Source organism: Ursus americanus, chromosome 2 (assembly GCF_024610735.1).
Source record: "Ursus americanus isolate L20-20 chromosome 2, mUrsAme1.1.p, whole genome shotgun sequence".
Taxonomy (NCBI): Eukaryota; Metazoa; Chordata; class Mammalia; order Carnivora; family Ursidae; genus Ursus; species Ursus americanus.
Window position 1 is genome coordinate 88,320,141 of NC_142128.1, and position 13,467 is coordinate 88,333,607.

Below are 13,467 nucleotides of genomic sequence, written 5' to 3' on the forward strand. Positions count from 1 at the left end.
GAAGTGGCTCACCATGTGATTACTGTAAAATCTAAACTCCTCAGCCTGGCATTCAAGGCTCTCAACAAACTGGTTCTCATTGTTTCTCTAATCTTTTTTGTTGTTGTTGACTTGTCTATTTCATTTTTCAGCTCATTAATTTTATTTCATACATGCCTGGTTCTCTCATACCTTCATGCCTTTTTTCCCGTGTGGTTCTTTCCCCTATGCCAATTCCTACTACTTCCCTTGTCCGATATCTGTTTTTATATAACCTTTCTACTCTTCAAGCTACACACACACTGTTTATGTATCTTACATGGGAAATTCCATAATTCTGTCAGCTAGAATTAATTTATTTAATTCTTTGAAAAAGCACAGAATCTCTCTCTCTTTTTTTTTTCGTTATAGGGATATCCTTATCTTTCTTATCTCCCTATCTTATAAACTCCTTGAGGGCAAAAATCTCTCCATTTATTCAACATAACTTACTGTCTACTCTTGATTGTCACGTGTGACTACTGAGCACTTGAAATGTGGCTAGCACAAACTGGAATGTGTAACGAATGCAAAATACCAAATTTTAAAGAGTTAGCATGAAAAAAAGTACTATGCCTCACTAATAATTTTTATATTGATAACCTGCTAAATAATATTTGGATATATTGGGTTAACTATAATGTTATTAAAATTAATTTTACCTGTTTCTCTTTACCTCTTTTATACTGTGACGACTAGGAAATTTAAATTACTCACATGTGACTCACATTACGTTTGTGTATGATGGTGCAGCTCTACATTCTTTGGGAAGTACTGGGGGTATGAAGATAAAAGAAATGACTATGTTCTTCAAGAAACTCGGCGTCTGCTTTATCATGATGTACGTCACCCAGCACAGTGCCTTACTCTAGTGGCTGTAATGCCGAATTTCATGACCAGATCTGGAATTCCAGGTGAGCGGCCTAGTCAGCAAGAACTACTGATTGGGCAAAATGTAGTAATTATTAAAAATTCTAGAGAGCTTGAAGGCAGAAATTGGGAGTTGTGGGAAGTGGCAAGAGATTTGTTTGTTTTTAAAGATTTTATTTATTTACTTGACAGAGAGAGAGAGAGAGCACACAGGTAGGCAGAGCGGCAAGCAGAGGGAGGGGGAGAAGGAGGCTCCCTGCTGAGCAGGGATCCTGATGTGGGGCTCGATCCCAGGACCCTGGCATCATGACCTGAGCTGAAGGCAGCCGCTTAACCCAGGCGCCCCATGGCAAGAGTTTTTTAACTTTTGATGCATGTTAACAAATGTTAAAACTTTCAAGATTTAGGTAATATATTTATATCATAATGTAAATAATCAACACTTTGGGGGAAACAGGTACCCTCAGATCTAGTAGCAACATCCACTCATATTGTGTATCTTAGCGTCAGGATCTTGAGAGCCCTGGCAGGTAGCTGAACATGCTGATGAGCTTTCTCTTTCTGTACTTATTGGAATAAATCAACGCGTTATCAAGCAGTACCACTTGTGAGTACTACAGAGACTTACAGCTGAAACTCAAACTTTAACACTCTAGTCAGCTAGAACTAAGTAACATGCTGAATTTGAGCTCAATTTGTTTGTCCTATGAGAGTGAAATAACAAAACTGAAAGGCAAAGAAAACAATGTGTTTCTTCTCCATACCCAATGCATCGTGAAGATACTGTTGTCCCACCAACTTGAGGTACTCCTCAATGGATTTGGTGGCAATGGTGTTCTCTCTGAAGATCAAGACGTCATGCTCTCCACAGCGATCCACCTCAGACATCACCAAGTCAGTGAGAAAATCCTGGTAGAAAAATGTTCAATCAGGCACAAAGTAAATGAAAAAATAATATAGGTTACAAGAATCTGATGAAATATCAGACATCCTGAGAATGCTGCTTTCAAACTAAAGCTGCCTGATTCATCTGTAAGAAGGAAGTCAATTTAAACTTAGGGCTGGCTTAGGTATCACCAGCCCTAAGTTTAAAATTCCTTCAAAGGTTTTCCATCACACTTTTGATAAAGATCATACTTCTGCATGTGGCCCACGAGTCCCTGTATGTTCTGGTTTCTGTCCACCTCCCCAGCCTCCTCGTATGCCATTCGCTCTGCATTCCATTCCAGCCTCAAGGGGCTTCTCTTTAGGCCGTCAAATAATACCAAGCCCCTTCTAACACATGATCCTGTCTATTTGCCACAAAGCTTCTGCAAGTGCTGTTCCCAGTTCTGCTTCACTCCTGGCCTCACTGTCATGGAGTTAATTCCTCAAATTCTTTGGATCCTAGTTTGTACCTCATTTCCTCAGTGAAGCCTTCTCTGAACCAGCATCAGTCAGGTCTCCTACTCCCCACTCTCATAGTGCCATATATATCTTTTTTCCCTCTGCATTTCTCACTGTAATCACACATTTATTTCTGTAAGTACTTGATTATTTTATCTGTTTTCCCCAGAAGACTGTAAACCCCGTGAGGCCAAAGACAGTGTCTATTTTTAGTCATTTCTAGATCTTCAGCATTTAACAGTTTCTGGTACATATTAGGTATTCAATATATATAGTTATAAATTGGTCCATGGTGTCAACATGGAATTTCTTAAACTTAACACTTGAATTATTTTGTAGGCTGATTATCTGTCTGTCTATCTATCTAGCTCCATCCATCTACCCATCCAGAAAAAAGGCATAAGGAGAAATAAAGCCTTTAAGGAATAGCTGGTTCATTTCTCAATAGTCTTACAGATTAATCTGATGTAAAATTCAATGTTTATTGTTTAGTTTAAACGTAGTAAAATCATATTTGGAATTTTATATATTCATTGGCTATTTCAAAGTCTCCAAAACCCAAAACAAAGGAAATATGCTAATTTACTTTTACTTTAAATTAAGCATTTTGAACATTAATGGGATTTACTCTGGGGCAGCTCAACAAAGTAAGAGTTACCAATGTAGGAATCATTATTACAACTCATGTGCTAAGGAACAGGAGGAAACTTATGGGGGTGATGGTAACATTCTGTATTTTGACTGTTGTAGTTTCCATGGGTGCATAATATGTCAAAACTCATTGCACTTTCCACTTAAAATGGGTGTATTGTATATAAACTGTACCTCAATAGAGTTGTTAAAAACATCCCCTCTCTCTATACATGTATGTGTGTGCATGCGTGTGTGTATATATCTATAAAAAAATACATATATTTATATATATATCAAGATATATATATATATACACACACACATATATATATATCAAGATTTCTCTCTCTCTATATATATAGAACCTTAAGCAATGGAAGAACAGAATGAACACATCCATACAATTTCAAAGATGAAATTCCAAATTTCAATGGCACCTCACCCCAAACTCGTATGCAATTGTAAGACTAGAAAACTCAAAATTATTATCAGAACATTCAACTACAAAAATGATAATCAGTAGGAAGGCAGTTAGATAAGAGACTGTATATTGAATAAACTGATATATTATTCTGATTTGTATCAAGAAATCTTAAAAGAACTTACTTTTATTGTTTCGTTCTAAATAAATTATTCTAGCTGTGAACCCCAGATAGAAAATACAATTTTACCATGATCCATTTGTATACAATACAATGAAGACTCAGCCTAGCGAATATGCCTCACAGAGATGGTAATTACCATAGTTTAGGCTGATCAAAGACTATCAGTTGGTTTTCTTCATATAATTAGCATATTTCTCTTTTTCCATCTTCCTGAATTTTTACTTCTATTCAAGATGAAATGAGGTTAAGACTATCACGTAACAGCTACTAATCAATATCCCTTGGTATTTTAATTCCATGAAGACTCCTGTCGATGCCTACCATGCTTCTGGACTACCTCCTTCTGTGACTAGGGAATAGAGTCATCAGTTAATCTTAACTTAAAATACAGTGGGGGTATAACCATCATTCAGCACACTCTGGAACTACAGATAATCTTGAACACACTGTGGGATTAGGACGCCAACCGTACCATTTGTTCTGTCAGACAATAAAGAGCTAGCCCTGGTATCTATGTTTCATGCAAATGGACTTTAAATAAATATCTGCTGGTTTCTCCATGTTACTTCTTTGTTTTATAATCCCCAATCCCTGGATCTTCTACTACTACTAATAGGCTTCCTTCCTAATTTTTTTTTTTTTTAACCAATAGTAAAGCATACTTCTCCAATCTGGATCTCTACATGAAACATAGTATATATACTTCTTCATTAAAGGTAGGGAAGAGATTTTGGGTAACTCAACCCTCCTTCTTCACTTACCTTGGCTCTGCCAGTACTTTGAAGAATGTGCACTAAGGCACAGGCCAACTCCTCTTTATTTCTCACACTAATCACTGGTTCAAGGACAGAACACAGCATGGTATAGTTGCTGGTGACGAATTCTGCAAATTCTTTGTATTGCTCCATAGGCAGAATGGTGATAGTTTGGAAACGTGATTTAATCCGAATAGAAGGACCTCCTGTCTTTCCTTTGTTGGGTGTAGGGGTACTCACTGGATACCACTTTTCTACAAATTGGCGACCAGTCACACTGGCAGTGGGAATGTTGACTAGCCCTACGTAATTATTCTTGTCTTTTTTTTTCTTTTTTTCCACATCTTTATAAATGTGAACTGTGATGCTATGAAGAGGTGGAAGGCTGTAGAATTCAAAATGTTCGCCCCAGAAAATATTATCTGCTTTGGTCTTGCTGGTTGTACGAGCAAAGAGGGTATCATCAAGGCACAGTTCACAGAAATATTTCTTTTTAGGGGCAAGGTCCTTGGCTTCAATGATCCATAAACGAAGAACATTTTCAGCTCGTCTGCAATTGTCCTATAAAAAAGCAACAAAGTCTAGTGGGAAAACTGAAGTCCCAGAAAAACAACATTTTCCTTTTAAAGTAGGTGATACTGACCAGGCACTTTATTAAGGGTAGTCATTAAATAATGAAAGGGATTGCTTTCTCTTTGTTCGAGAAAATAGCAAGGTCTAAATAAGAAGATATCAGAATTTTAGACTCATACAGTCAATTGGGTTAAAAAAAGTATCATCCTGTAATGTCAGTTCTAATATAGCCAGCCTAGTGGCAAATGGGCCAGTTTCTGCAAATAAAAGAAGAGAGAAGTAGTTAAGAAACTAGTGTTCTACTCCTACTTCTGTCATGCACCAGCTTCTGACCTGGGCACATCATGGAACTTCTGAGTTTTCTTACCCCCACTGGTAAAATCACAATATCTGCAATAAGATTATTTTGAGTGTAAAATGGCATAACATGTAAATAAAAATTAAGGTGTGATTGCCGCATTTACCGTCTATCAAGAGTTATACATTTTTTAGATTCTCAGAGCCACTATTACCTTATTTGGTTGAACGGTCCTACGAAGGTTTTCCATCCACTTATCTCTCTCTGAAGCGGAGTTACAGCTGAAGCATTTGCTTCCACTTAAGTATGTAACCTTCAACATAAAGATTAGAGGATAAGGAAAAGGAAACATAAGGTTTGGGGGCTCTATCTTCATAATTCTATCATTAATGAGTTAGGAATATGCTATGAACCTAAACCATCACACACAACCCCGAAATGCTACGTGGTGGTCCTGGGACAGCACTAGTCTGCATTTACGTCTGCTTTCTGTTCTCTCATGAACGAAGCAGCCACATGCAACTCCAGGTAGGAGGACAAAAGCCATTGAGAATTCAGGGGAGGAACCTAAAACTGGTCTTTGGTTTGGAAAGGTCAAAATTAAAACCCTTCCAGGCCACATCTTAAAATACTTGCCAACAAATATGCTCAATCCTGAGTTAACAAAAAAATAACTGAAAATGCAAGAGAGCCTCTAAAATAACTTGTCAAATTTCTTGGAACTGCCTTCACTATAATATTACTGAAAAGGTACTCCATGCAAGTGAGAAGATTCAGCAGTACTGAAGTAATGTCTTTGGAACCCATTTCTCCTTCACTAGGCAACCAGCTTGTTCATTTCCAGTTATTGACCACTATTATTGTTGTCCTTTAAAAATGAACTATGCTCTCTATATACCTAGCACCTCACACTGGGCCTGGTATACAGCCTGTTGAACTGAGTTCCACAAATACGGGAAAATCCGTGTGACTTTTGTGAAAAAAGAACACCAATAAATGACCTGTTCAAATAGTTCAAGTGTGCTCACATATTAACTCAATCTACAGTTATAACCTAGTGAATCAGAGCAGATTATGTATACTGTTCAGTATGGTAGCTACTAGCCACGGGTGGCTAGTGAACACCTGAAATGCAGCTAGTCCAAAATGAGATGTATTGTAAATGTAAAATACACATCAGCTTTTGAAGACTTAGCTTAAAAAATTTTAAAAAAGGATGTAAAAAAGCTCATTGATAATTTTATATTAGTTACATGTTAAAATGATGCTACTTGGGTTTAATAAAATTTCAGATTTTTAGATTACATATTTGGCTAGCATTATACTGTTGGACAGGGTAGATCCATAAGAACAGGAATCAAACCCCTTTCAACTTCTACACCATCTATCACAGGATTCCTATTAGTTACTTAGTAAGTTCCTGTTATTTAATCAAATCTTAACCCTAACAATATACATACACACATACATATATGTATGTAATATATGTAATATGATATATATATGTATGTATATGTGGATATATATAGTTTTAAACTTTAAAATACAAATCGTCAATTGTGTACATTTAATTTGGGAGGGAGAAATTACCTTATAAAAAGTGATGGTCATAATTTATTGGTGAAGAGCAATTTATTCATTCAAGAAATTAGGCACCCACGATGTGCCAGGGACTGGGCTGTGTGCAGGGGATTACAAAAATAAATAAGACACAGTCTCGGATCTTGAACTGCCCAGGTTGTAGTTAGAAAAATTATGGTTTTGGGGGCGCCTGGGTGGCGCAGTCATTAAGCGTCTGCCTTCGGCTCAGGGCGTGATCCTGGCATTCTGGGATCGAGCCCCACATCAGGCTCCTCCGCTAGGAGCCTGCTTTTTCCTCTCTCACTCCCCCTGCTTGTGTTCCCTCTCTCGCTGGCTGTCTCTCTCTGTCAGATAAATAAATAAAATCTTAAAAAAAAAAAAATTATGGTTTTGGTCAATCTTCTCAAAGAATCATTAAAATTGGGGGCTTAGGTTTTCAGGAGAAAAATAATCTAGTGGGTGATATCTTTATTAAAACTAAAAAATTAAAATACTAACTTAGTAAGTTATTGTTAGGCTTGTGACCTCTGCCGAGAATATAATAAGAACCCATTTATTCTGAAAGCAGACTAGGCCAAAAGGAATGAAAAGCTATCATCAATAACTTTAATGACCAATATAATTAGATTAATAGATTTCCAACTTTTTTCATATAAGTAGGCAATTTTCAGCAACTGGAAGTCACTTAAGATGATCAAATTATCGATACCACAGTAATGAAATTATAAAATTACTGGATAGAGAATCTGTTTGGTGCTTAACCTCTCTTCCTTCTTTCTATGCTTTTTACCTCAAAGCAGAAGTCTTGTCCAAGGATGCTACTATGGAGTGGTTTCACTGATACAGGCTCTCCTCTGCCAAGATCCAGACATTCCACTGCGCTGCAAGGGCTCAGCAAGGACTCATGGGAACGTGACTCTTTTAGTTTAGGCAGACCACGAGCCCTAAAAGTAGAAAAAGATATTGTAGACAGTGTAACTACTTGGCCAACAAGAAAATGAAGGATTAATGCGCTGGAGGCTAACAACAAATGGGTAAATTCCTAAGGGAAAAGTAAGTAAGGAGCAAATTACTAGTTAATCCATAATAATAATAGTAACCATACTTACATGGCACATATAAACTGCATATATATTTGTGTGTGTACACACATATACAAACTTTTTTTTCAGTACAACACAAAAACATATTATAACTTCACCAATCTCAAGGGAGTTCAAAAAGCTCCACCACAGAAACTGTTTTTATCCTCATTCCTATCTTGAAGATGAGGAAATATATACTATTCAAGATAGCTTATATATTCTTTTTTCATGCAAAGGTATTATCAAAAGACACGTTTTACTTCTTTCTCCTTTTTTCATGTTATAGCTTGAACTTCTTCTCTCCTTGACAAAATAGTAGTGGCTGAACCCTCATTCCGTTTCTTTCTGCTTTGGCAGAATAAACACACTCACAGACAGAGTCAAAGCCAAACTTTTCAGCACAAGACCCTGCCTTTCAAAAGATCTGATTTCCATCTCAATGTGGAATTCTTTTCAGGCAAGCATTTGGTCATATCCATGCTTTACTGTATAAACATGAATAAAGAATAAAATGCCTTGAAGAAACCTCCCACCCTCCAAAGAAATGTTCAAACTCTCATCTAGAAGAACAAATCTTTGTCAACACCATTCAGGCATCCTGACTGATTCTGTTTCTCAGTTGTTTAAAAAGGAATGTTGGGAATGACTCCCGTCATGACAGGAGCTAGTCCCTCGCTGCCTTCCAGCTTGGGAAGATTAACAAAGTCAAGAGATATAAAGTAAAATATTCTTGGATCCAGAACCGGATAGCCAAGCAGTTTTACTCAATAATTATTGAATTTATTGACTAAAACACCCAGAATTAAATATATATGTTTTGAGTAGAAGTACCCCGTAATAGGGATAAAAAGAAATGCCTTGTGTATAGACACTTGTTTCTGTAAAACACATTAAATAAGGAGTTTCATTTATTTCCTTGAAACAACTACATTAATATCAGAGCGGCTTTTAGTTACATTACACAACAATGAGATACAGGAAGCTAGCACTAAAGGCTGCTCTTTCCCTTTTGTTTCCATTCTCACATTGTTTCATCAGACCCCATATAATAAGAAACATCTCAAGCAGTAAGAATTTGCATTCATTCTTCTTTCCACACACATGAAAAACAACTACCATTTAATGTTTACACTGAAAAACATGTGTTCTGATACTCAGCCGCCTTTCTAAGGTCAAAAAGCCAATATTTATATTTCCCATGGATAATACAAAGCACATACAAAAGGGACAAATGCCACTGAATGTTTTGTACATGAAAATATAACAAGGTGACACTTCTTTCCTTTTGTTCTCTTGGATAAGACAATGACATGTTATATACTGCAAACACAGCACCGCAACTATAAATAACTAAAGGCTACAAAAAATTTTACTTTCATATAATTACCATATAACCTTTCCCAGTATGTTTCACAGGGAGCCAGTGGAGTTAAGAGGATACTGTAATGTTTTTAAAATACCTATAAAACAATCATCCCAGCCCATTTTCCCCAGGAGGAGTTGTTTGGAAGGGAAAAGCCACTCATGCTCTGGGAATGAGCCTCCTGATAGAAAACAGTAAGGCCTATTTGAAATTGAAGCAGGTATGACAAAGGGCTTACTTTTATTTTGAAAATTCTCAAGGAAAATATTCTCAAGCAGAAATTAATTTCATTTTCAACAAAAGAAATGCCTACCTACATGAAGCAATGGTACAGCCACCTGGCAGCGCAACCCCAAATCATAGCGGAGCCGCATGTCCCGGCGTCGTGAGGCACTTTCTGCACTACCTCAGAAAACAACTCTGCTTAGAAGACAAGAACCAACAGAACAGACTTTCCCTGCTGCCTTCTCTGACTGATACCATCTTTGGATAAACGGTTTCCAGGTGTAATTTCAAGTCTCCAATAGAAGTCGAACAGAAGCCCAAACAAGACAACGTGAAGTCATCTTCCAAAGAGGCTGCAGGATCGGTAATATTCCTTCTTCTCTTCCTCAGGCTGCAGCCAGCCAGCCCCTCAGGTAACACAAACAAGGTTCTGGGCTCTAGGCTGGGCCTGTTGCCATGGTGCTCCACCTAGAAGGAGAGCAGGGCTGGGAGGCAGCAGGGAGAAGCTGTGGTTTGAAGGACTCGGGAGTGTGCTCTGCGAACATGACCATTTTAAGACAGGAAGGAAGGAATGGCAATGTCCCTACTCATTTCCACTCACAGTCTCAAAGTCAAAGGCTGTAGGAAAAAGCCAGAGGCAACTCTGCAGGTGGAGGAGAATCTCTTCACTCGGGGACACATCTGAGCTGTGGCTCGCCTCCTCCGTGATTCCCTGTCCTCCACTAGAAGGTATTTGCTACATCCCACTTGCAAGAACAATCTTTCTCTCACATCTGTTCTATTTCCTTTGCATGTTTACCGTAGTTTAATGTTCCTAGGTATTATTTTATATTAACTTATCTGGATTACACAATCTGTTTTAAAATAGAAAATTGGATAAAATTCTTATTCACTGTATTCCCAATGCTGAACAAATTTCATTTTGATACTCATGTCTAACTTCCAAAAGCAGCCATCAATAGATATTACAACAGAGAGACCTGGAATCAGAATTCAAAACTTCTCTTAGTTACTGAAAGTGCAATTATTAACACATAGTTCACAATCTCCTATTGTTCACGTATGTGTGTGTGTACACATACTTATACCCTCACACCCATAAACTGAACACCAACGTCACCAGTATGTTCAACATTACTACTGAATAAATAAGCAAGCCCTTCCTGTATGGGGAAGAAAGTCTCTGGGAAGACAGAAGTAATTCCCAGAGAAGCAGGGTTACAGTAAACAGGAAGATCAAGCAGCCTGGGAATGGCTTGAGGTTGGGGGGAGGTATTATCTGGGCAAATATTTCTATGTAATAGCATTAGTAACTCAAGTCCCCTCTAAATCACGTTTACCTCCTCCTGTACCTTCATGTGAATTGATTTTTCTTAGATCTGCTAACTAGAGAGCTTTAACAGCTCTGTATGGTACTACAGCTTACTTCTCTAATATAAAGTAGAATGTGGGTTTACTGAGAGAATAATTTGAGTTTAAAGCCACTTTTCCCAGTCCAGTCTGACAACAGCCTTCATCAAGGAACCCAGCCTTGAAAAGTGGACCTTCTGAATCCCTTGGCTGCTAGCCAGGGTTCTCTTCCCAACTGCTGCACTTCTACCCCCAAACCCCATCATCCCAAACACTATGTAAGAAGAATTCACGGCTCCAATATAATTATTTCTTGGTTTAATTGGGAAACTGCTTTCCAGAAGCAATTTTACTTTCAATTAAGGAACACCATACTCTTTACATTTTTGTTTTATGGTCAGCAAACCACCTTGATTGCTATGTAAACTCCAAGGCCTCTAGCAACGTGATAGGTAAGGGTTAAAAATCTAATTGCTTTGCTGATGAAGATTACCTGCTGCTTCTGACCTATTAAAGAGATAAACTACAAGACAAGAGAAGTCTTCAATTACTACAGTGAATAAGTATTCCATTGCTTTAACCCACATCCCTATCTTAAATCAGTCTTTAAAGACAAAAGTGAAGGGTTGGGGGATGGGGAGCCAATACACACACCAGTGGATACACTGATAGGAAAAAAAAAAAAAGAGTCAAAGAACTCTGATTAGTGTGATGTTAAGTAAAACACAGCTGGATTTTTCTCAGCTTAACCATTCAATTTTTTAAAAAGCCATATTTCCCCCAAAGTGCCAGTGGTGCTTGGATGTGCTGGCTCCATCTGCCACATGTTTACAGAGTCCGTTCCAAATCGTCCGGGAAACTTTTAATTAAAAATGCTTATTGCCACACAAAATCCTGCACTCCAGTGCAGGTGAATTTCTGCTGGGCTTGGCAGTTATGATTCCAGATTGCTTAAATGAATTCTTGAAGAAACAGCTCAGCCACAGGTGGGAGCAGCAATATATGCTTGTATTCACCAGTATGTATTCCTAAGGCACTCTACCTTGTTTATTTCCCAGGTAGTAACTAACAAGATTCAGTATCCTAATACTCTACCAATAAATATGCATAGGGCCCAATAAGTTTTTAAAAATTGCATCGGGGCGGGGGGGGGGGCGCGCCTGGATGGCTCAGTCGTTAAACGTCTGCCTTTGGCTCAGGGCGTGATCCTGGCGTTCTGGGATCGAGCCCCACATCAGGCTCCTCTGCTGGGAGCCTGCTTCCTCCTCTCCCACTTGCCCTGCTTGTGTTCCCTCTCTTGCTGGCTATCTCTCTCTCTGTCAAATAAATAAATAAAATCTTAAAAAAAAATTGCATCTGAGATCTCACTTTGGGAAAAATATGGCTTTACTTGCACCCTACATTTTATTGTTTTTCGACCTGGTAGATCTTTTGAGAAAGCAGATTTTCACCTGTGCTATCATTTTAAAGGTTTCCTTCCTTGGATTAAAAAACAACAACAACAAAAAAGAAATTAGAACCCATTCACCAGAATTCTACTTGTGGGCTCAGAAGAATGTCCTCCCTAAGGATCCTGACAGCACTAGCTGCACTGGTTTATCTGCTGCAGTTAAATTACTCACTGATTTTTATGGTAGCTTTAAAAAAGAGACCACACAACCACTCACACAGAAAGCTATTTATGGAAACATGACATATATTGCTGATCTTCCCTCTCCCTGCTCTCAGGCTCTAGACAGGATGGTCTAATGAGCCCGACTGATAATGGTAAAAAAGGATATTTGTCAGCATGAGTTGTCACTTAAAATGAACAAACTCATGGTAAGGAAATTGATCATCATAGACAAAAATGACATTCAACCTATTTCGGTACATATATGTATACATGCAATGAAGGAAGACACCAAAGAAAGACAAGATTATAAACATTAAAACATGTTTAGGAGGGCAGAAAACTCAACTAATCTCCAATATGACAGACACTTGGAACAATCCCTTTACAGAAACTGTACCATATTGTAATATAGCTATTACTTTTTTTTCGTCCTTAAATTGCAAATGGAATAAGATCTATTAGTGCCTATTAAACACAACTATATTGAATTTTTAAAACCCCATGAGATGATGTGGAGAAAAGGGAACCTTCTTACACTGTTGGTAGGGATGCAAACTCGTGCAGCCACTCTGGAAAACAGTATGGAGGTGCCTCGAAAAGTTAAAGATAGAACTACCCTATGGTTCAGCGATAGCACTATTAGGTATTTGCCCGAAGGATACAAAAATACTGATTTGAAGGGATACATGTACCCCCATTTATAGCAACATTATCAACAATAGCCAAATTATGGAAAGAGCCCAAATGTCCATCAACTGATAAATGGATAAAGAAGTTGTGGTATATATACATAATGCAATATTACTCAGCCATAAAAAAAATCTTGCCATTTGCAACGATGTGGACAGAGCTAGAGAGTATTATGATAAGTGAAATAAATCAGAGAAAGACAAATACCATATGATTTTACTGATATATGGAATTTAAGAAATGAAACAGATGAATGTAGGGGGGAAAAAGAGAGCGAGGCAAAGCATAAAACAGACTCTTAAGTACGAGAACAAATCAAGGGTTGCTGGAGGGGATATGAGTAGTGGGGGATGGATTAAATAGGTGATGGGTATTAAGGAGGGCACTTGCTGTGATGAGCACCCGGTGCTGTACATAAGC

General features: G+C 38.0%; 1 protein-coding gene across 10 annotated transcripts in view; it reads right to left on the reverse strand.

The window, feature by feature from the left end:
• RASAL2 (RAS protein activator like 2) overlaps positions 1 to 13,467 on the reverse strand; it is a 339,913-nt gene that overhangs the window by 30,313 nt on the left and 296,133 nt on the right. For all 10 annotated transcript variants that reach the window (XM_087858630.1, XM_045811304.2, XM_087858635.1 and 7 more), the window contains 4 exons: positions 7,510 to 7,663; positions 5,353 to 5,451; positions 4,274 to 4,828; positions 1,653 to 1,797 (listed from right to left, as the gene is read on the reverse strand). In XM_087858630.1, the coding sequence (XP_087714756.1) occupies positions 1,653 to 1,797; positions 4,274 to 4,828; positions 5,353 to 5,451; positions 7,510 to 7,663 (953 nt within the window). The remainder of the gene's footprint in view (positions 1 to 1,652; positions 1,798 to 4,273; positions 4,829 to 5,352; positions 5,452 to 7,509; positions 7,664 to 13,467) is intronic.